The 23,945-nt window shown below is 43.2% G+C and overlaps 1 protein-coding gene across 1 annotated transcript in view; it reads right to left on the reverse strand.

Annotated features, from left to right (window-relative positions):
- Window positions 1–9,496: 9,496 nt before the first annotated feature.
- The window catches only part of KDM5A (lysine demethylase 5A), a gene marked incomplete at its 5' end in the record, with an annotated part of 52,685 nt that continues 38,236 nt past the window's right edge, over window positions 9,497–23,945 (reverse strand). The window contains 6 exons of the mRNA XM_082492512.1: window positions 9,497–12,368; window positions 14,583–14,993; window positions 17,167–17,387; window positions 17,673–17,832; window positions 21,904–22,047; window positions 22,798–23,349. Of these exons, the coding sequence (XP_082348638.1) occupies window positions 12,156–12,368; window positions 14,583–14,993; window positions 17,167–17,387; window positions 17,673–17,832; window positions 21,904–22,047; window positions 22,798–23,349 (1,701 nt within the window). The 3' untranslated portion in view covers window positions 9,497–12,155. The remainder of the gene's footprint in view (window positions 12,369–14,582; window positions 14,994–17,166; window positions 17,388–17,672; window positions 17,833–21,903; window positions 22,048–22,797; window positions 23,350–23,945) is intronic.

A 23,945-nucleotide genomic window follows, 5' to 3' on the forward strand; every position in this document is an offset into this window, starting at 1 on the left:
CCTGCAGATCCCACAGTGACAGAAGATCCTACTGCAGCCATTTGGACAGCCTCATTGAGATGCTGCCTCTCTAGCAAATACCTGCTTCCAAATAACGACCCGAATGACCAGAATCCCGAGGCAAGAAAAACCTTGTCCCCACTGGATGCCTGCAGAGCGGTGGAGGCCTCACTTTTGTGCCCAGGCTGCTTGTGGGACAAGATACGACTGTCTCTGGACACCGTGCTCTGCATACAGGAGATAAACAGATGATGCTCTTGCACTAGCCAGAGCTCAGGGACCAGCCTGAACACAGGACGGCACATTCACAGCGAGTACAGCGCCGGAGAACCCTCTCCTGCAGATATCGCTGCCGTACCCCCGGTTCCTCTGCACGCAGGTCAGGGTGAAGCTTGCGCTGTGCTCGGTGCGTAGGTTGACAGCATGCTGGTGAGTCCCTCTCTATGCACCTCTGATCAAAAGTGGTAGAGCACAGGGGGAGATAGGTTGAGACCAAAAGGACTGTGCTCCCAGACCTGCTTTGGCTGTAACATGAATTCCCAGCCACATAACAGAGGGGCAGCAACAGAGCTGCCAATTCCCGTTGCCACTGTCTCAGCTACATCCATTGCTGGTGGTCCCCCCCCCTCCCAGCTCAGAACAGGATGGAAACAGCAGTGCTTCTCAAGCATGCACTTGCTCTTCTGGAACAGCAAACCCAAGATGAAGGTGGGAAGAGGCAGGCGTTTGGGTTGCACGCGCAAGCACAAGCGCAGCAGGAGAGCCCAGGCAGGCAGATCCGCAGTGCTTCACATCTTACTTCTGCTTTGGCTTCTGCTCGGTAGCTTGTCTCTCTTAAACACTGGCCCTTTGCACACATGAGCAAGGAACAAGGGGTTTTCTGCTCAGAATTCCAAAGTATCCCTATTTCATTTACGGGCAAAATGAAAGCACTACCAGTGACAGAAGATCCTACTGCAGCCATTTCGACAACCTTATTCAGTCGCAGCCTCCCTAGTGATATGCAGTTATAAGAATGTATGTATAAATAGCTATATATATGCTTATAATATAAAAAATAGTTGTGTAGCAAGCAAAGACTCCCACACCTGGAGACATCACTCTTTTTAGTATCTCCTGCTTTCCTGCCAACTCCAGCAGCTACCACCAGTTCCTCAGGGCTCTTCCCTAGTTCCACTTTACCAGCGACTGGGCAGTGTGAACAAACCCTTGCAGAGTAACTGTGGGAACAGAGCCTGAGCACATTTTAGGGAGAGGGCAGGAATCACCACCCTTCTGACAACTAGTCATCGAAATCCTGATGTGAAAATTAATAGTTTGCTTCAAGAAAATAAAACTCACCGGTTTGTTCTTGCAGACAAGGAGCTAATTAGAGGGCGCTTTCCTATCAAGAACCATATGCCAAAGGAAGTCATAATTTCAGGCTAGTAACGATAGCAGTATTGCTTAAGTGGCCCAGGAGTGAGATGTATGAGATCAGCAGATTGATTAGGTACAGGGTAGAGGAGATGTATATTGGGACCACCAGGATGATGGTCTTTCTTTATGCTCTGCACGCCTTCCTCCGCTGAGACGAAGATATAAATCTGATACAGACTATCTGCAGAAAGAATGAAATCAAAGCCACTGATAGGACTGGGAATTTAGATGCCCCTGTGCCCTGTCTGCCTGGAAGAGGGATGTTCTGGCAAGAAAAGGAGAAGTTTTTCTCAGAGGTAACACAGGATTGCACCCGCTTAACTGATTCTAGCACAGAAAAGCCATAATCTGGTTTTAAATAGGAAAGGTATGGGCAAGGTTCTTAAAGAATCTGTTCATACTTATTTACATACTCTAAAAAAAAAAAAAAGTTACTTTTTAATTCATGAGACCTTCTGGGTTGGTAACTACTCAGAATACAAAGTTTCCATTCTGGGAGAAAATCCAATAGACAGTCATTGGTGGATAGAAATAAGAGAAAGTTTTTTAAAGTTTCTCAAAAGTAAGTTTTCTAAGTAAGAGATGACAAAGTGAAAAACTTTAGCATTTCAAAGAAAGGTGAATAAGAAATAAAACATGGGCTCAGTTTTTCCAGCCTTCAAAAATCAGAAATACAACAGAATTTTAGAAAGCCCCTGCATTGCTGGAAGGCATTACCTCTTCAAAACACCCCAGGCAGCTCTCATCTCTGCACATGGAATGCCCTGGCTGAGCTCGTGGGCCAGCGAAGAGAAGGACCACCTGAGAGTCCAGAGGCCACCCCTGAAATGCTGCCTGGCCCCAGGCACCCCGCAAGGCTCTGCAGATCTTCCCTGCCATTGCCACAGAGCGCATCCGCTCCCAGCTGCTGCTCGTCAGAAGCAGTTTGTGTCTCCTGCTTTGCTTCTGCGGTCACCACCAGCCTGAGGCAGGGCAGGAGGCAGCGGGGGGACCTGTGCCTGTCTTCTCTAACCTTCCCCTTGGCTGCCCTGCTGAGATCCCTGCAAGGTAGTGTAGGTGTGTAGACACTCAGGGTGCAGAGTTACCTCTGCGGACAGATTAAAAAGGAGCTCACACACTGGAAACGTGCTCCCTACCACTCGTCTACTGAACAAGCGCAGTGCTTGGTGGGGCTTTGAGGCATAACATGAGCAGGACCTAGAGCCTTTAGACATCTTCTGTGACAGATGGCATTCTGCCTGAAGCAAGCTTCACACCAAGGCTGATCTTCTGTCTACAAGTCATTCCTGTTCTGGTGGTCAGTTGCAACATACCATGGCACTGAGTCTCTTTCTTCCAGGCTTTTTGCCTCAAAAATTCAGGTAAAGAGTCATTTGCAAGTTTTGACAACTTAAGGCAATCTTATTTTTCTATTGATGAGTGCCAGAGACGAAAAAGCTAAGTCTCAATTTAGATCCAGCTGATGTCTGAAGAAAGCTAATCCTTCCAGTCAAGGGGAAGAACGGCAGTGGAGCAGGGGGTCGGTGCCCAGGCACTGGGCACAGAGTTATTAGCAAAGCCACATGCTATATGGAGTAGGTACCTTCTCGGCATTGCTTGAAGGCAGCCTTCTCCGGAGGGAACAAAAGGGGCACGGCTGCTCACATGCACCGCTCTTTGTCATTTTTGAATATCAAATGCCAAGCCACGTTACCCTCTTGTCACCATGAATTCTAATACCGATGCCCACCTGAAATAAAACACATAGGGGCTGACCTGAGCAAGAGGCCAGAGGGAGAAATATACGAAGCCACAGTTTTCCATCATGAACTTTAATTAAACTGATGAATTACTTTCCTTCAGCCAGATAGGCTCAGAGCATCACTGCTGTTCTTGACAGAAGACACTTCATTCCTGGCCACTGCAAACTAAGGCAGGGGGTCTGGCACTGCTTGCCAATCATCTGATGAGTGCTGGAAATGTGGTTTCATTAAGTCAGTCACAGCCCAGACATGCAGTTTTCATGGCAATCCAAGAAAAAAATGTAAGCTTCCATGATGATGTGTCCAGATGGGTTAAATAATTAAAAATATGGAGCCAATTAAACCTTTAGTCTTGGTATTCACCATAACTGGAATCTAGGGGAAAAGGAGACTGGTCTTTGATATTCACCCTACAAATTTCTTACCGCAATGTCTGAACTGCATAGAAGCACCAGCATACACCCTACTGCTAGAACGGAAGCTGTGAATTTACACCAGAGCAAATCAGAAAACGGCCCTTTTTTATTGCAGTCCAAATCTGGTCCTAATGATGCCAATGGACATAGATGTAGCAGTCAGCTCATTGAGGAGGAAAGACCGAGGCTAGCAGGACTTCGGGAGGGAGGAACTTACTAGAAAGATAAAACCGGGCCTTGTCCGCCACGGTGAGGGACCCAAGCGAATCCCCACGCAGCCCGGTGACTGCGGCACAGTGCAGGGAGCAGCTCGCAGCCGCTGTCAAAAGTAGTCTGAAGATGCACTTGCCCCTGTGCCGTTCCCAAGCTCAGCCCGGGGCTGCCGGGAAGGTTGAGCCGCAGAGCCTTTCTGCTTCCAGCAACCGGCTGGTGGAGAAGCTGGAGGATCAGCCAGGGCTGACAGAAGAGCAGCAAGGTGCTAACCTGCACAGAGGATGCTCCAGCTTGGAGGTGGGGAACGGCAGCTCTAAGCTTCCCTGCGGTGGGGTAAGGAAATACCGGGCTGCATGGCAGGAAAAGCTCCAGAGAGACAGTCACAATCTCACAGCTTCTCTGGAAGTAGACAGGCAGCACTAGAAGGGTGGGAGGCGAGACCTCCCCTGCTGGGAAGGGAAAGCGGTTTGGGAGGACCAAAAAGACCCTGCAAAAGGAATTCTTCCCGATTTCCTTGGGCCTCACTTCCCTGGGACTTCCCAAAGTGTAATGGGAAGGCCCTGGGGGAAGAAAGCAAAAAGCACATGAAACAAATGCGTTTCTTTGAGATCACCGGAGCTGAGAGAGGAACGAGGACTTGGAACAGCTGTTTCTTAGGACAAAGCAAAGCAAGTTTCTTTTTGCAGACATCTCAGGTATTGCTTGTGCAGCAGCACCCTGCACACCCTGTAAACAGGGGTTACAAAAAACCGAAAGTGCCTGCCTTTCTGCTCCAAACAGGAAAATCTGACCCATCAGCTTCCCAGAATTGCTTTACTCAGCAAGAAAAATGAAAAGAAAAAACAAACAAAAAACCCCCCCAAAACCTCAAACCCCAACCTTTAAGTTATGAATAGCTTTCATGTTGCTGTGTACTCTCTTCCATTATGTGTTATTTATTCAGTTTTGTGTATTCTCTAATTTTCTAACACCCCTAGATCCTGGGGTGTGTCCATTCCAAGTGTATTCCTACCAGAAGCCAGGGGAAGTCAGTGTTCCAGCCTCCAATTCCCTGAATGTGGAACAGGAACAGGGCAGGATCCTTTCAGAGCACTGTATTGCATCTTTACAGTCTAATCCTTAACCTGTCACCCATTCCCTTCTAACAAATGCAGCTTGCAAAAATACCAGAGATATGAAAGGCCACCAAAGCATCACAAACATCATGGGAAGCACTCTCCTAAACTCCTTAACTCTTCTGAAAACCACCCAACCTACTTTCTTCTGCGCCTACATTCCCTGCAGACACAGTGAGTGATAGTTCAAGGATTAGGGCATCGGTGCCAGACTACTTCGGCTTCTTCCCTCCTTCAGAACCAGTAGGCACTGCAGACATGTTTTCATTACCAGGAAGTCCGTCCACTCCATAGGGCAAAGACTCTGGTTTCCCTCTGGCAAGCTACTCCACGGAACTCCTTTCATACAACAGTAATTGTGAAAAAGAGTAGCCAGGACCAGTCTTGATTAAAAACTATAGAAAAGGCCATGGGGTGAGGCAACACCCAGAAAACAAGCAAGTCTTTAAACCTTACCAGTATGGATACAAACCCGGAGAATGGTCTGCAGCTGCACCAGTAGATCACCACCTTCTAGCAACAGGTGAAGAACAGATGTACCACACACTCACCGGGGTGTTCACCAGCAACAGGTAGGGTTGCTACCAGATGATTCCGCTACTTCTTTACCAGGTATTCTCACACACTGGTGTGCAATGGTTTTCTCTCCCAAGAATGTTTCTAGGCAAAGCTAAGGCATCCATCTCCTGCCTCCCTCCTGCATAAGAGACTATCAGGAAAGCTGGCAAGGAAAGAATGGGATACACTGATAATGTCTAGATTTTGATCTTTACAGTATTTCGCTCTGATAATACCATTTCAGGGACACACACAAGACATGGCTAAATTTCCAGCGGTATAAAGGGAAAAGTTAATCCATTAGCTGACCAAAGTAAACAGAATGTGCTACTCATCTCCCCACTAAAATCTGAGCTGTTTCTCAAAGTCATAATTTGGATTTGTGTAGGGTCCACTTGCTATTATCATACAACAGCAAACACCTTATTTCTCTGGGGAGGAAAGCAGCGTCCCCAGTGCCTGGCGGGGGACTCGAGTTGCTGCAAGATGGAGCACAGACTGCATCAACCTGGAAACAGATGCAGCAGTTTGATCTGGCACATCACCCATCCATTAAAAGCAGATGCTGGGCTGGCTAGTGACATCAACTGTCTCCGGAACTGCGCATTCAGAGATGGCTGCTCTCCTCTGATATTAATACCCACAGCAGTTCTCTCAGGCACTCGGCTTTAAAAAACTTTTTTGAGGAGGAGGTGGAGGGTGATACAGAGACTGCCAAATATTGGCTTCCGAAAAGCCTTCAATTTAGACGCAACGCCCCATCTAGGATTAAAACTATTCACCGCAGCACGGCTTTCATTTCAAAGGCATTCAGAGCATGTTTCCTTACAAATATTTGTTTTTCAATAAATCCTTCCTACTTGCATTGCTTTTACCTTGCAACCAAACATGCATTCGTACTGAGCCATCTCATTACATAAGGCTCAATGCTCTCAACCTCTTGCTGTGCCGTTTCCAGCTGTCCTACGCATTTATCACCCTTCCAAAGCCAGCGTGGCTAGAATTTCGATAAGGGCTGGATTTATTGCATCTCCCCGCTGACTCAGTGCTCCAAGAAGAGTTCCTGTTTGGTTCAGGCAGGCTGACCAAACACATTCTTAGCGACCGCAGCTGGAGAGGATTTGAAGGAGGTCCCCGCTTTTCATTTTCAGCTAACTCGAGGAAGCCCCAAGTCTTGCTTTTAGCAGACCACAGTTCCAAACTTCTTACAGGGACATTAACAGTGATTTGAGGGAGAATGATTTTAAGAAACTTTTCCCACCCTTTTAAAAATCTTTCGTTTCCACACACAAAATGACTGTTAACGTACAGCTGTTCTTTCAGTCAGTCATTATTTTCAAAGGTACGTAACATGTACCTGGAATGACAGCAAGGCATGTCTGATAAGCAACTGATGAATATCTGAATAGTTTTTGCTTTATTTTGCTACATGTCTGTGTTGCACTTATTCTAATAACTGTTACTAGAACACCACAAAATCAAGGTGATAGCTATCCATGGACAGCTGCCTACTAAATAGCCTACTGTGGCATGAACAAGCCTGTAGCCTGCTTTATTTCTCCTAGATCAGATGATGCCATTGACGCTCATTCATATTATGTCTTTCTTCCAGCGTGAAGAATCGTGTACAAAAGGACCATGCATCAATAACACTGACTTCAACCAGACCAGCTCGGACTTGTACCCAGATGTATGGGACCGACGTAACTGCTCTGTAGCCCACATGGAGTTTAGGTATGAGCAGCACTTGGAAGAAATTCGGTTCTGCCATTTAGAGTTTTCCATGAGTCTTACAAACATCAGTTCCAATAGGTTGGGTTTTTTCTCCAAATCTTAGATGCCACAATGATGAAGAAACCCTAGGAAAACGTCTGTATGGAGGATTATTTTCTTGATGGATTGTGATGAACCCTTCAGCATGTCATGCCCATTCAACGAAGAGGAGGAAACAGGCAACTACAGGGTAGCTAGCCTCCTTCTGGTCCCTGGGAAGATTACAGACAAATCCTCCTTAAAGCCACATCCAGGCCCATGAGGGATAAAATGACTGGCAACGGTCACCACTATGGGGCTGGCCCAATCTGGTTGCCTTCTGTGATGAGTCCCTATGGATGAGGGGAGAGCAGTGGTCATTTACTCTGACTTACATCAAGAACACACTTACAGAGCGGATGGACAACCTGCAAGGGGGTGAAAAACGGGGTGGGCTGATGTGCTTAGGCTTCAGTAGTCAATGATTTGAAATCTAGAAGGTGGCCAGCTGCAAGTGAAGTACCTCAGGGTTGGTACTGGAGACAATATTCTTATGTCTTACCCACCTGTGTGATGGAATACAGCACACCCTCATCAACTTGACAGATGTCACCAAACAATGATGGGTGTAGGACAACCTTAAACATGGGAGAGGGCTCCCATTCAGTTGTCTCTTGACTGCCTGCAGTGATGCGCTGATGGAAAATCTGTTAAGTTCATCGGTCTTGCATCTGAGAAATAATAAACCAAGGGACCTGGGGCTAATGGTGGACACACTGAATAGGAGTCAGCAGTGTGCCCCCTTGCAGCTATAAATGCCAACCCTCTACCAGGCAGCATAGCAAGAGCATGCCCAGCAAGTTTAAAAAAGTTATTTTCCCCCTGTATTAAACACTTTTAAGCCACATCTGGAGTACCATGTCCAGTTTGGGCTCCTCAGTACAAAACCAGACATTGACAAATGTTAAACAAGTCCAGCTGAGGACCACCAAGATTGTTAGAAGGCTGCAGCACATGACATGGCCCAAAAGAGGCTGAGCTGGGTTTGTTCAGCTTGAAAATTAAGGCTGCAGGACCTGCACTCAACTACCTAATGGATGGTTACAGAAAATATGGAGCCAGACTCTTCAAGAGGCAACAGGCAAGCTACAGCAAGTGAGTTATCTGACTGCACATCAGACAAAAGTTTGCATTGAAGATGCTAGAAAAACAGAAGGGGAAGCCAGAGAGGTTGTCAAACGCCCATCCCTGGAAACACTCAAAACTGGATTGGATAAAGCCCTGAAAAACTTGACCTACTTTCAAAGTCAGCCCTGCTTTGGTTCGAAGGTTGACCCAGGTGACTTCTGGCAGTCCCCCCAACTTAAATTACTCTATGATTCTATGAAAAGATCAATGCAAGCTTCATGGTATGGCTAACAAAACACACAGGCATCTGTTTGTTATCTTATGCTGTGCAACTGCATTCCAATCCCTTAAGATAATTTCCATGATATCAATTTTACCTTAAGCCCTCATTGTCAAACAGTCCAGGCTGCACAAGCATTCAGGTACAGATGATCTGTCAAAAGCATAAATCCTACAAGGAATGGTACTGAAGTTCAGGAGTGACGTTGATCTCTATGCCAGTAAAACGGACCAATTCCAGGCCCTGGTTCTTAAAAAAAACCTTGAAACTGCATGGTTTGGATAGGATGGACCAGGACAACTCAAGTCCTGGCCATTTTTAGTTCCTTACAACAGCTCAGGTCATTTCTTTGACCTTTTGTGTCAGACACACAAAGAGAAATAACATGAACAGTGGCTAGCATCCTTTGTAGAATATATCATTAAGACATGTACCTTTCTAGATACACGAGCTAAGATTTTGTATATATTGAGATTTTGCCCCCAAAGCATGAGAGGTTTTTCCTACAGTTGTAGCAGACCTGTAAGAAAATTATTTCCTTAGCTTAACTTTGGCTTGCTTCTCTGCATATGTTTTTATAAAAATTCAACCCCCTAAGATCTGGAGACAATACCACAGCTTTAGGTTCGTCAACCACTAACTACATATCTACAGATTTTTCCAAAAGTTAACATTTATTCACAAGTTCATACTATCAGCAAACCTTTGAGAGGAATTATGCTCTTAAAAAATAAGCTTAAACAATAAGATGTAAAGCTAATAATGGTCTTCGGTTTATGAACACCTTACCCGAAAGCAGATGAGACATCTGTAACTAGAGAAAGTGTGGCAACCCCTTTTCGACAGTGTAATAAAGAGCCTCTCCATGTGATATGAAAAACAGCTACTAAAAATGTGACATTTTGCACATTTCTTTCTGTTGTTTACTCTTTTCTATGCTTGTTACAAGCAGAATGATTGATCATTGCATCATATAGCTGTTTGTTTCCTTCTCGTTGTAACTAGTGCTACTGTTAACATTCTCCACCACACTTTCTACTCAGAGAAACAGGAACATTCAATGCAGATTTACTAAAAGAGCTCTTTTCCAGTTGATGGTAATTACATACAACAATGACTTTATCGGACAAAGAATGTAGGAATGGTTAGGAGGATATGCCCAGTGGCTAACAGGATATGCTAACCATATTTTCCCTGTTGTGTCACGGATTCTAGGAGTCAGGAAAAAATACAGAACACTGGGATTCTTTAAGAAATCTTGTACTAGTCTACTTCGGGAACAATTAAACATCTGTGACAGATAGTCTATCCACTCCATATAGGGAAACATTTATGTAGTACCATCAGTTAAAGCTTGAAGGAAAGTAACATCTGTTTAAACCAGTTTACCAAAACTAAGCATACATCGAGAAGAAAAAAAAATGTAACTGGAGGCAAAAAAAGGGTATGTCTAGCTATAGCATAGACTCCTTCATAAATAAGTAAACAAATAATACTCTTAAGTTTGCTAGGGTGCCCGTTCAGCCACATGCTTAACCACAGCTTGCTTTTGCTTTTAACACCATATTAGTCTTTAAGGAGCAGGAATTAAAAGTCTGTGCCCAATTTGCACTCAAAGCTCCCAAGACCCTGTATCTTCTGCCCTCCATCTTAGTTCTTTTTCTTTTGCACATCTTCCTCTTCCCAGGTAGCAGGCACAAATAAAACAAACCAATAAAGTTCGTCTACCTGAGCTGAATTTTTTTTTTTTTTTGGATGGATAATTCCGCCAGATAAATAAGCTTCCAAATATTAGAGAACAAGAGAAGGGACACAGAACAGTCAAGACAGAACACTTTTGTTTTTGTCAATATTTCTTTAAATCCCAATCCAGCTCCTAGTAAGACTGGACACTACTTACAACACTCCTAGAACTGCAGAAGAATGGAAACACAATAGGGAGCGAGTGGAAGGGGGGACAAGACAGCCCAGTGGCTGGCTTCAGACATTCACATACACAAAGCCAGCATCCGCTGGAGTCGTTAAGGCCCAGATGCCCCACTAATAGGAACAAACCCAAACACAAAGGTAGCACATGAAATGTATTTACCTATTTAAACACAGGCAGCTGGTCAGGCTAGAATGGGGAAGGTAACTGCTAATTCCTTGTACTACAAGGAAGGAATGGAGTAAAAAAACCCAAGCCCACGGGCAGGTTTTTGCTTTGTGAACCTCTGTCTGTGCTGCTGGTTAACAGTGGTAAGTATAAAAAAATCAAAGAAAAATAATCTATTTATAGAACAAGTCAGTAGTCTGAGACATTTAGAAAAAAGTAAAAACAAGTCCTTCTTTAAAAATGGATTTACTAAAACAACTGTCACCCAGAATGACCCCAAGCCCTCTGGTCCCCTGGCAAAGCCAGGGGCATCTTCAAACAAGAACTGTTGCTGATTGTACACTGGTACACATCCAGCAAAGCCAGCAGGGAGGGGGATTTGCGCTGCGAACAGTATCTGCAGACTGCTTGCTGGTATCGCTTGAGGCCATGCCCGTAGCCTGGTGATACTGGAAATAGTTGTGAGTTAAACTTTTCACAGAAGCACATGTCAGTGTAACCTCTGAGGTAAGTGGGCTGTCTTCTTTCCTTCCCATCCCTGGGTACAGATCACAGAAGCTGGTGCCCTGGGTGCTGTACCTCCTTGCCAGCTCCATCCTGCGTCAGACAACTTTAATGTGCAGGAGTACAGAACTCTAAGCCAAGCCTAGAACAGGAGAGGGTAACCCTGTGGAAAGGGAAGCACTCTGCTTTTCCCAAGGTCTGGTCTAGCTAGACATCTTCATCAATGTTTTCTGGCCCTCCTCAGGACAGGAAGATCAGCTGTTCCCCATTAAGGAAAAAGAACATTTTGCGTAGAAGAGTAGAGTTGGGTTTCTTTTTTGGTAAACAGAACCTTTGCTGATTTCTGAGATCATGAGCTCCTCTGCCCTTTAGCTACAAAAGAGAAATAAAAAGAAATTCATCCACTTGCTCCCATCCTTATAGCGTAGTGTTAGCTGCCTGGATATGGAGGCAACTTAACTCTCCCAAGACACTGCCCTACTCACTGGGTTGGCATGGGGAGGCAAAAGATAACTTCCAAAGTCACCTCCTTGGGGTAACCTGGTAGACCTAAAAGCTCCAGCCTACACCCACCAATTCCAGGCCAGCTCCACTGCCAGCATGTACTTCTAACACCCTGAAGTGTCTAATCTAACAGCCTCGGGTTTGCTCAGTCTCTAAGAGCAACAGCCACACTCAAAGATGGAAATATTCAAGTCAAAAAACACTGGCTGGAGCTCCTAATCAGGTCGTGTCTGCATAGATGAGTTGGTACCACTGTGCCTTGACGTCCCCATTGCATGAAGGAAGCCAGCTGTAAGGAAGGGACCAACTCTGCTGCAGGTCTGTACATCCTTGGAAGTGAAGCTCAGTGGCTACATTAGCTTCAAACCCTCTCTTTCTGTAGGGTTTCAGTGGTCCATTTCCCAACAAGTTCCAGGCATCGAGTAGTTGCTAACTTGTCTCCTTAAGGTCTTCCATTGGTAGTTTGTAGCTCAATAAGAAAGGAGGAGGTGGTGCATGAGCAGGGCTACTTGGTCCCTGCATTGGCTTCTTTGCACAGTTTATACAGATATAATCCTCATTCTCAGCCATTTCTGGAGAGACACCAACACAAACTTGATGAAACCACTCATCACAGCCACCGTCACACTGCACCCAGTCTACCTGCAAGAGATCAGATCAGCAACATTAGAAAGACAGCACATTAGAAAGACAGACACATAGGCATCGTTTTTATGAAGAAAATACTATTTAATGCTATTAAATCCACTTGATATACTTAGAACAAAAAAAGCTTTGGGGCACAAATTAATGCCCTACAGAGCTTATTTTAACAAGCTGCTTCAGTTTAATTAAAAAACAAACAAAAACAAAACAAAAAATCACTCTTCCAAGAAGCCTTGCCCATCCTGAGACCACCACAGTACAAATACACACTACTGAGGAATACAGCACTTGGCTCTCCTCAAATGAAAGACAGGTACGCTAGAACACATGTAAAATAGGATCTTGCTCAGGGGCAGTTACTTCAGCATAGATGAGATGCTATAAATACACATCCTAAATTATATATAACCCCCTAGACTGCATTATCAAGTGGCAGCTTTTGCAACTTAAATATTGCAGAAAGCAGAAGGTCTTGGTTACTGCCTTTGGCCACAAAAAAGCCACATGACATCAGCAGCTTTAATACTTTTCTACCAGTCAGATATCAGCTATACAGCTGGCCACCAAATGCCAAAAAAATGAACACAGACTGCACCTCCAAAGGGTCAGAACACTTAAGGCAAAATATTTCAAACTTTGAGCTGAACTTGCTATAGAACTAGGAAATGCATGAAAAGTAAATTAAAGCTTAAGAAGGAAAAAAAAATTAGTTATTTCTCTAACACCCTGAGTAAAAGAACGTGTTCATTTCAGTCAGTGGGCAGAAACTGAGATCCGCAGAATCAGATTCTTGATTTTAATGGCATGCACTGGTACAGCTATAAAATTTGTTATTGCTGTAAACTTACAGAGGAATGTAAAAATAAAAATACGTTGGAAAAGTAACAGTGGTGGCAACCTATCTAAAAGTAAGAAATGTGATCAGCTCAAGATTTTGCTTTAGTTTGCAGGAAAACTATTCTTGAACAAATTTTTAAAAGCAACTAGCAATGGACACTAAGAACTGCAGCTTCAGTCATTACATTCCCGCATCTAACATTTTTTTACTTTTATGGCATTCACCTGTTGTATGTACAAAAACATGGCCAACCTTAAGGAAAGACAGTTATTCCATTAAAAGCTTTGAATATGTAATCAGGAATTTTACTCAGTTTCATTTATGCAAGTTTTACAAAGTCTTAATAGAACCTTCTTTATAATAGGAATTTAAAGGCACTCTCCTCCCTCTTGCAATCTCAATTTCTGTAAAAAAGCACTAATATAACCTAATTATCATCTGTGCAGGAAAGAGAAAGGTGGTACAAAGACTGTATCATCTTTTGAGAGATTAATCTTCCAGTGTAATTGCTAACCTTGGTCTAAGATTAAGACTTCAAAACTGGTCTTTTAACTTGTCGTTTTAAGTGTTCAGATGAACACTTGAATTCCACGTCTCAATTTCGCAAAACAAGAAATAAGTCGTTGGTATTTGAACCTACTCTCTTGTGCAAGCCAGTGCAATATAGTGTCAATCCCACATTTATTATTGGAAGTGGTTTTTTCCTTCTTTCTATAAAGCAGAAAAAAGCATTCTAAAAAAACCTTTTTTGACCATCAAGTAGTCCGTGTTGAAAGCTGACAATCAGAACAGGCAGTACCACAGAGTGAGGGAGCTCAAGCTTCTTTTGTAAAAATCCAACCAGATCTAAAGATCACCAATTGTTTACCTCCACTGAGAAAAGTGAAGCACTGCAGTTTGTAGATACCTCAGCCTGCAACGCCACTGTTCACAGACTGCGTGCAAGAAATACAGAAAATTTACTTCATTTAGGAGTATCAAACATTCCCCACTTCTGCTTAGAAACACACTTAAGTCAGGAACATTTCTAGCTGAGTCACAGCATTGATTCTTTGAATCAGACAATGCATGTTGCATAGCTGACAAAAAATTTACACAGCTTGAAGAGGTTAAACTTCCCAACCAAGATGAAGTACTTTTTCCCAGATTCTGATTTGCCATCATCTTTTCCTGTTTTAAAGTATCTAAGAGAATAAGGAAGTTCTATAGTTTTATCTACAGCATCTGTGTATCTGCCCAAGTACTACTCAATCCTCTCTCATTTCCAATCACACCACTTCTGTTGCTCATGCTGTTCAACGTAATTATTAAATTTTACTGAGGCTTTTGACTTCACGTGGAATTGCCTACAACTGAACTAAGCAAAAACTCACTTTGTCCTTGCAGGGCCTCTGGCAGTTCTGCGCAGCACATACAGCGTTCTCATCATCTGACTCCTCCGCTCCTGACCAGTCATACTTAGAAGGAATATCTAGAACCTTCTTCTCTCTTTTTTTCTCTGTGCTCTCCTTTGCTAGTTCCACCTTTGCCACAACTGCCTTCTCTCGCTTTTTCTTCCGCTCCTCTTCCTTAGCCAGTTTCTTTGCCAGCTTGTTCAGCTCCTTTGTCTTATCCATGGTGAGTTTTAGCTTCTTCTTCTTGGGTTTTTCCAGTTTTTTCAGCTCTTTAGATTTTTGTTTCATATCTCCAAAGAACTGTTCTGCTCTCTCCAGCTTTCGTTTCCGTTTCCTCTCAGAAGAGTCTCTCCCTCTCATTTTCAATGGTTTCTCATCCATGCTGTCATCCTTCACAGAAAAGGTGAAAAGAGATTTTTTTTTCCACATACAAATTTCCATATACTGCAAACCCGTGGTTTAAGAGATGTACTTACCTCCACCATTAGCCTGACATGGTATGAAGAAACCTATTCAACAACATACTGTTACAAATTCTAAACCAAAAGGGGCTCAACTTTATTTTCAAATAGAAAAAAATCCTAAGCGGTATCAACTGTGTGAAAGCACAATGAATCAAAAATGTCCAGTGGAAAAAGTAAATCATCAGCAAGGGTAAGGAGGCAGAATAAGCAATAACTACAGCTCCCTTCTCACATTGCTTTTTAATAAAAGTTGAGAAGTTTAATCATGTGTTAGATGCTCCTGCTTATTTTTCATCCTAGGTCAGTCTTGCCTGTAATTATTTTTGAGAGAAAGCAATTCCTATTCTGGAGATTAAGAAAGAGCAATTGGTGAATTCTTAAAATGTATCATTAACTCAGGCGAGAGAAGAAAGTAACAGATCCATTATCTGAATAGCTTCCAAACTGGCACATATTGTAAATATCCTGGCGTCATTAACAACTCTTAAATGGTAGATTCAGATCAGAAGTGGGGCTTAAAATTGGCAAGCTCTGTCACTGCAGGTAGCATCCACAGTGACAAGTCCTATTTATATCCGAAAGATTCACATGTATAGCTCCTTTGTACAAATAAGGCTGACTCAATTTCAGTTAATCCAGCTATATACTTTAACCTTGATAATTATTAATAGACTAAGGACATACTATAAGCCAGTAAAGAGTATTTACTGTGCATTACTTAATATAGCTACTCCACCCCAAAACAAATCCTCTGAAGATTATTTTACAAGAGTGTCTATTTTGCATGTAAATAGATATAGAAAGGTATTCAATTCAAAATGAGTAGTTCTGGTCAAACAAGTGTTCATATGGGTTAACCAAAAAAAGTCATAACACACCCCCTCTCTCTTACCACCACCACCACCACCCAAAAAAAGCTGTGCTTAACAATGTAACAGTCTGGTGTACTATTTATGAATTGCTATTTGCTGGCATTCAAACTGTTCTTCAATCAATTCCATGCCAAATCCATTACATTAAAAAAGCATTACGCTTATGAAGTGAATTACTTGGGTCAAAACATGGTAAAGCAGTATTTCGTTGGAGGCAGGGTCTTCTTTATACTACTGTCCCAACTGATGGCAGTTTGGCAACACCTTGACTTATCCATTGTATATGGACGGCACTCAGAAAATGAGACAGCTGATTAATATACCCATCTAACCTCCCTGTTCACAGCATGTAACCTTCCATCTTACCTTAGTGTACACTACCAAAAAGTCAAGAAAGAACCATATTCAATATATTTCCTGTCCAGTTCAGTAACTCAAATAGCAATCATACACTCCATAAATACACATGGTCACAGTGACCCCCATCTTCAGCTGACAGATGATAAAAGGATGGGTTCCAGTACAGCTCTTCAACACAAGAGTTTACCTTCTCTTCCAGTGCACCCCCCTCACTTGCACACCCCCCTCAGCCACTCCTTGAATGAGGCTAAGTGATTTGGACTAGACCTCAGAATCAGCAGATAAGCCTGCCTCATTCACTGTCAGCTGAGCAAAGAGATCAGCACATCTTCACAGTATATTAATAAAAAAAATTGCTATATCTGTTATTCTGAGGAAGAACAGGAATCTTATTACCTGCATTACTAAATCGTGTTTTATTAAAAAAAGTTTTATTTTCCCAGTAACAATGGAAGCTCAACAACATACAAGTATCAAGTTATATATGCTACGTGTAGACTTTCCATCTTTCTAAATGTTTCCTGTAATTCTTCTGCAGATCAGTTCCGATTCTGAGCATAATCAAGAACAGCATTTCCCTCCCTAACCTTATCTTTTTTAAAATAAGGTATGCATATGGAATTGCCTGAGAAAACTGTTCTAAATATGGTTAACTGTGGAGGACAGTGCTACAGCATCAGTGATCGAGGACTGAATTTTTGGATCTCTTATTCTGCTATTTTCTGTAATCTACTATTCCCCAGTTGAAATCCAAACATGTCAAGTAACTAAGCACTCAACTATGCAAGATTATATTTAAAAAAAAAAAAAACACCAAAATAACATGTTTTTTTTTCTCTCTATACTAGAATATTTCAAGTTCCATACCTCCATGACATGAAGGAACCTGTCCTCGGAGGGTGGATGAGTAGCCTGTAAAATCCGCCAGATGTGCTGAGTCTCATCCAGTGATACCTCTAGTAGATCTCCTACCATCATTAGATCTTCTAGTTGAGCTTTTGCTCCAGGTGATAGCTCCAATACAGGGGGCTCCAAACTGCGAGGTACCAGTGGACTCTTCCGAGGCTGCTTCCTTGGAGTGCTAGAACCTTTCAGACAGGAGGCAAGTCACATAAGGATAAAAGGAAGATATCAAAACCAAAAGAAATGGCATACTTTATCTAAGGAGGGAGACAATCCCAAGCAAAAAAAAACATTTACATAGGTTTATATATGAGACATTAGGAAACAACCGCAATGTAACTCTACTGTACATTCTTACAGACAACATATCCTCTACAACTAGCACAGGTAACAGAGCACTTCCCCTCCTTACTGAGGGCTCATCCCAGCTATCTGTTCAATTTTATCTCAATGTGTAGAAAAGCAAATACCTTGTGAGCAGCTTTTAGAAGCAGATGAATATGCATGTTCGGCACAGAATGAGGGAGCAGTCCACATGTGTGTCACCACTTCCTCTGATTTAATGGGGATTTCCTCATCACAAAACAAATTGGGCTCCAAGCTGCTAGAAGATTTTACACTGGCATTGTCCTGAAAAAGACCCACAGAAAACATGCAACATCTGGATCCAGAAAATACCTACTTCAAAGTAAATTCTACTAAGACCAGCCAGTCTGCTGCTTCTAAAATCCTGCTTTGAAGCACCCCATCAGAGACACCAAGACTGTGTGCAAAAGGTACAAGTTACGTCCCTATTTAAATAGTGGATATCTCTATGGAGACAGATCAATAGATTTATAGCCAGTTTGTAAGGAACACTTGACAGGTTTCCTCAATAAGCAGTCACTCATGTATGGTCCTCAGAAGTCAACATAATGGCAAGAGGGTAGCTCTTAGCCTACATAACTTGTTTGCTTGAAAAATGTGACTGCAAGACCATAAAGAATGGTATCTTTATTAAAGAAGGCATATACTGAGTAAATAATAGTTACTAAGAAAGAAATTATTAAAGATCTTACAGGTGAGGAAAAAACAAGGTGTATTCCTGCAGAGCAACAAATTGTGAACAGATAGATGACCACGCAATGGCAAACAATCAAATGTTGCCCTGGGATCGGGACTTTTATAGCAGTCTTAAACCATTTTAAGATAGGACCAAACACCAAAAGGAAGAGAGACGTAATACTTGAGACCGTTGTGAATACTTCCATGAACAGAATAATGGCGGCACTGGCTTGTGCTCAATGCATTGTGTCAGACGGCTACTTGATTTTTAGATGCATCACACTGAAACGGGACACATGCCCTCAGATGCAGGTGGATCAGTCAAGAGAAGAGGTTAAGAATCTCTTAGCAGTGGGAGAAGCTTTGTTTGACTTTGCATTACACTAGGTAGAGAATCCAGAGAACGTGCAAGCCCATCTGAGTAGATTCCCTGATGCCTACTAGTACTCACTTCTCCCCTCTTCCTCCTCACCCCTGCAGGTGAAATTAATAACTTCCTCAACCAGCTCTCTATATCTATAGCACTTTCCAGAACTTATATACCCCATCACATTTGTGATGAAACTGGTCAACAGGTTAAACATACTTAGCATGCTGTGTAAGACTGAAATCTTTCAGAAAACAATAAAACCCAAAAGGCTGGCCTAAAAGAAGAGAAAGTCTGTAGAGCAGTTATTGACAATATTTACCTGAAGATTAGCTGTGTGGGTCCCAATATGGCCAACTCAGGAAATTGTACCACCCAGACACTGCCATTTCATGACATAAAAAGGGAATTTTAAGAATGGTAATCTCTCTCTGGCTTTCAGTTACACGTTTAAAAGGAAGTGAAGTGCACACTAAAGATTCCAGTACAAAACTATAAGTGGGAAATTCAGAATTAAATTGCCCAGATGAAAAGGTAGAATAAATATATTAAAGAAAGAGGAAGATATTTCTTCCTACATAGTAAAAGTTATATCGAGTACAATATCATGTTCTGGATATCATATTATACTAGATTAAAGGAAGTTCAGGACTAATAGGGAAATTAATAAAAAGACATCACAGAATCACAGAATAGTCAGGGTTGGAAGGGACCTCTGAAGATCATCTAGTCCAACCCCCCTGCCAGAGCAGGGTCACCTACAAAAGGTTGCACAGGACAGCGTCCAGGCGGGTTTTGAACGTCTCCAGAGTGGGAGACTCCACAACCTCTCTGGGCAGCCTGTTCCAGTGCTCCACTACCATCAAAGTGAAGAAGTTCCTCCTCATGTTAAGATGGAACTTCCTATGTTCAAGCCTGTGCCCATTACCCCTCGTCCTATCAATGGGCACCACTGAAAAAAGACTCCTCCCATCCCTCTGGCACCCTCCCTTTAAGTATTTGAAAGCATTAGTAAGATTCCCCCCTCAGTCTTCTTTTCTCTACACTAAAGAGACCCAGGTTCCTCAGCCTTTCCTCATATGAAAGATGTTCTAATCCCCTAATCATCTTCGTAGCCCTTTGCTGGACCCTCTCCAGCAGATCCCTGTCCCTCTTGAACTGGGGAGCCCAGAACTGGACGCAGTACTCCAGATGCGGCCTCACCAGGGCAGAGTAGAGGGGGAGGATGACCTCCCTTGACCGCTGGCCATGGTCTTTTTGATGCACCCCAGGATGCCATTGGCCCTCTTGGCCGCCAAGGCACATTGCTGGCTCATGGTCATCCTGTTGTCCACCAGGACTCCCAGGTCCCTTTCCACAGAGCTGCTCTCCAGGAGGTCAGCCCCCAACCTGTACTGATGCATGGGGTTATTCCTCCCCAGATGCAGTACCCTACATTTACCCTTGTTGAATTTCATTAGGTTCCTCCCTGCCCAACTCTCCAGCCTGTCTAGGTCACGCTGTAAAGCCGCACAGCCTTCTGGCGTGTCAGCCACTCCTCCCAGTTTTGTGTCATCAGCAAACTTGCTGATGGTACACTCTATCCCTTCATCCAGATCATCAATGAATATATTGAACAGGACTGGACCCAGTACTGACCCTTGAGGGACACCACTTGTTACTGACCTCCAACTAGACTCTGCACCACTAACCACAACCCTCTGAGCTCTATCTGTCAGCCAGTTCTCAATCCACCCCACTGTCCATTCATCTAGCCCGCACTTCCTAAGCTTGCATGTGAGGATGATGTAGGAGACAGTCTCAAAAGCCTTGCCAAAGTCAAGGTAGACAACATCCACTGCCCTCCCCTCATCCACCCATCTAGTCACTTCATCATAGAATGCTATCAGATTAGTCAGACACGACTTCCCCTTAGTGAATCCATGTTGACTACTTCTGATAACCTTCTTTTCATCCAGGTGCTTTGAGATGATACCCAGCACAAGCTGTTCCATCATCTTTCTAGGGATGGAGGTGAGGCTGACCAGCCTGTAGTTTCCTGGGTCGTCCTTCTTGCCCTTTTTGAAGACTGGAGTGACATTAGCTATCCTCCAGTCCTCAGGCACCTCACCTGTTCTCCAGGACCTTTCAAAGATGATGGAGAGCAGCCCAGCAATGACTTCCCCCAGCTCGAGGGTGCATCCCATCAGGGCCCATGGATTTGTGGATATCCAGTTTATCTAACTGATCTCTAACTTGCTCCTCATCAACCAAAGGAAAGTCTTGCTCCCTCCAGACTTTCTCTGTTACCTGCAAAGTCTGGGTTTCCCGAGGACTGGCCCGAACAGTGAAGACAGAAGCGAAGAATGCATTTAGCAACTCCGCCTTCTCTGCATCATCTGTCACCACGGCACCTGTCTCATTCAACAGCGGGCCCACATTTTCCCTAGTTTTCCTTTTGTCTCCTATATACTTAAAGAAACCCTTCCTGTTGGCCTTGACATCCCTCGCCAGGTTCAATTCCAAGGCTGCCTTGGCCTTCCTTGTTTCCTCCCTGCATACCCTGACAGCATTCTTGTATTCCTCCCAAGCAGTCAGCCCCTTCTTCCACCTATTATAAACTCCCTTATTCCACCTGAGCTTTTTCAGAAGGTCCCTGCTCAGCCATGCAGGTCTCCCTTCTTCCCTTGCCTGATTTCTTTCTCTTTGGGATGCACTGATCCTGAGCTTGGAGGAAGTGACGCTTAAATAGCAGCCAGCTCTCATGAGCCCCCTTACCCTCTAGAGCCCTCTCCCATGGGATTTCTCCAAGCATATACCCTGTAGTTCTTTATCATTTCCATCTAGCAGGTTCTTTATCATTTCCATCTAGCCCATCAGGGCGTGCAGTTTTCAAAGATTAATTCTCTGCTGTAGCAAAAACTGTTGAAGAGCTCTCCATATAGACACTTACTCATATTTATGATTCATAATATCTCTGAATGGGGCATAAAGACAACGTTCATCCTCTATGGTATTATAAATACAAATACCTTGAAAAGTATATCTTTTTCCTTAACACTAAAAACCACTTTTTGAAACTCAACAACAGGACATTTGGAAATTCTGAATAAAAACATTACAAACCTTCCCAATAGTCCAGAGCTGAGGCATTCAGATAAAATCAACAAGTACCTGTTCTGTAACAGCAGCCCCGAGAGAATGTACAGAGATAGCTTAAGATATGAAAAATATTCTGAAATAAATTGAATTAATAAAAACCAGATGCTCTGGATTAATTCCACGCAGACAAGCCACGCTGGATTACTTACCTTTATGTCATAGCCATACGTCTCCCTGATGTCTTCATCAGAGTCTGTCTCTTCATCGTCGTAATCCAAAGTCTGCCGTGGAGATGAGGACACACTCCCTATCACTCTGTTAAAGGCCGATTGCTGGAAACTAGTCAAGTGTCCCTAAAAGAAAAATGGAGTATGGGAATGAAACAATAAAATTTCCAGTAAAGTCTATAAAAAAACCTGAGTTATTAACAAAGAATACAGTAGTTCTTTTGGCCTGAGGATAATTGGACAGTCACAGAAAAGCCTAGTTACAGCAAGATGTGAAGAAAATAGGGAAATATCCAAGGAAAAGATTCTATTAGATTTTATTTATGTGGTTTTGAATAATAGTAACTAGAAAGATCTAGATACTACTGCTCAGTGCTACCAAATTATAGTCTATGGTTGTACAAACTTCTTCACCACAGCTTCATCTGATTACTGGTCTCAATTTCAAGACATAGAAGTCAGCCATAGAAGTACCAGTGATTGCCTACAGTCCTCGTCAAAATTTACTAACAAGACACCAAATGCCTGAGAATGACAATCCATGAGAAATCACAAATATTGAGATCTTTGATTATGTCAAGAGGGAAATGGCATTTGGACACCAAAGTGGCCACTGCTGTTTCTTACAACCACCTTCAGCAGTTGCTATTGACAATGAGTACAATGCACCAGACCTGTTCCTGGAGCAGCCTGTAACTGGCTGAAGCCAGCCATAGCTTGAGGCTAAGGAGCACCAAACTAAATAATTTTGATATGTCTAATTCTCAACTTTTAATTGCCCTCCCCTCTCCCCCAAGCTTCTCCAAGAAAGATAAGGCATTTCAACACACTGAAGAAGGACAAGCACGGCAAGGAGCAAGATATCCATATCCCTACCTGCAGGTCTGGGTTAGCTGCTGCTTTCTGTAGCTCTGCACTGATTATTTTCTCTGTTTTCTCCCGTGCTGCCTGCTCCACCATTCGCTGGCTGAGCACAGAAAGCTTAGCCAAAGCAGACGACAACTCATCAGTGGCCAAAGCCTGCCGCGCTCGGTCCTGCCAACTCATGGCACGTTCTGTCAAGCATTGCAATGCCTCCCCTTCTGGTAGCCGTACAGGCAGCTTCTGCAGGGACACCAGCAGAGACAGTATTGTCTCAAGCCGTGGTCTTCGAGAACGCATGCAAAGCGGACACAGAAACTTCACTTCTTTGGCCTGCCAACTAGAGCCCTTCTTCTGAGAACTTGTTTTGGGAAGGGGCACACAGCCACTATGAAACCAGTCTTTGCACAGCTCACACTGTAGCATGAATCCACTAGCTGTTTTACGGCAGATACAGAATTTGACTTCTTCGATCCGGTCCACCATAGTCATCTTGGCCAGGTTAGCTGCCCTGAGAGCATGCATGGCTTCAATCTCCTTCTGTTCCCGCTCCTTGAATATAGCCACCTACCCAGCAAAGACAAAAACAGATCATGACCTTCACAGCTAAGAGACATCACATTTTATTAGCAATGTAGGAAAATAAAAAAAAAATCATATCAAGATATCTTCCTAGTTAAACTAGCCCAAAATTTCAGAATTGTGTGACCTAATTAAAAATTTAGTTAAAACACCTCCTACTCAATTAGTCATTACTCTCCTACGTCCTTGTGACAGAGATTCTATGTAAACATTAGATAACCTTCTCCATATCTACAAAGTTTCTGAAGTTCATAATTAAATCTGTCGTAAGGCCACCAGAAGAAAAGGTTTTGACTCCAGGAAAGAAGTCAAAATTGGTTCCATCCACTTTTGTACCAGGACAATGCAGCTTAGCATTGTTTCAACACTGACTCGGCACCAGAAGCACCTGAGTGACCACGTATCTTCCAGAAGCAACTTGCATTTCCTCAGTGTCTCCATTCAAATAACTATAACAAAGCATACTAAGGTAAAACGGACTGTGTACAAGCCACATTAATGACCTTGCAGATATTTCCTTTGTTCCCAGAAAACGGGCACCCAGTTGACAGAAAATTCCTTTGATAAGCTGCATCAATATT

The sequence above is a fragment of the Vanellus vanellus genome (assembly GCF_965231255.1).
Source record: "Vanellus vanellus genome assembly, chromosome: 1".
NCBI classification, from domain to species: domain Eukaryota; kingdom Metazoa; phylum Chordata; class Aves; order Charadriiformes; family Charadriidae; genus Vanellus; species Vanellus vanellus.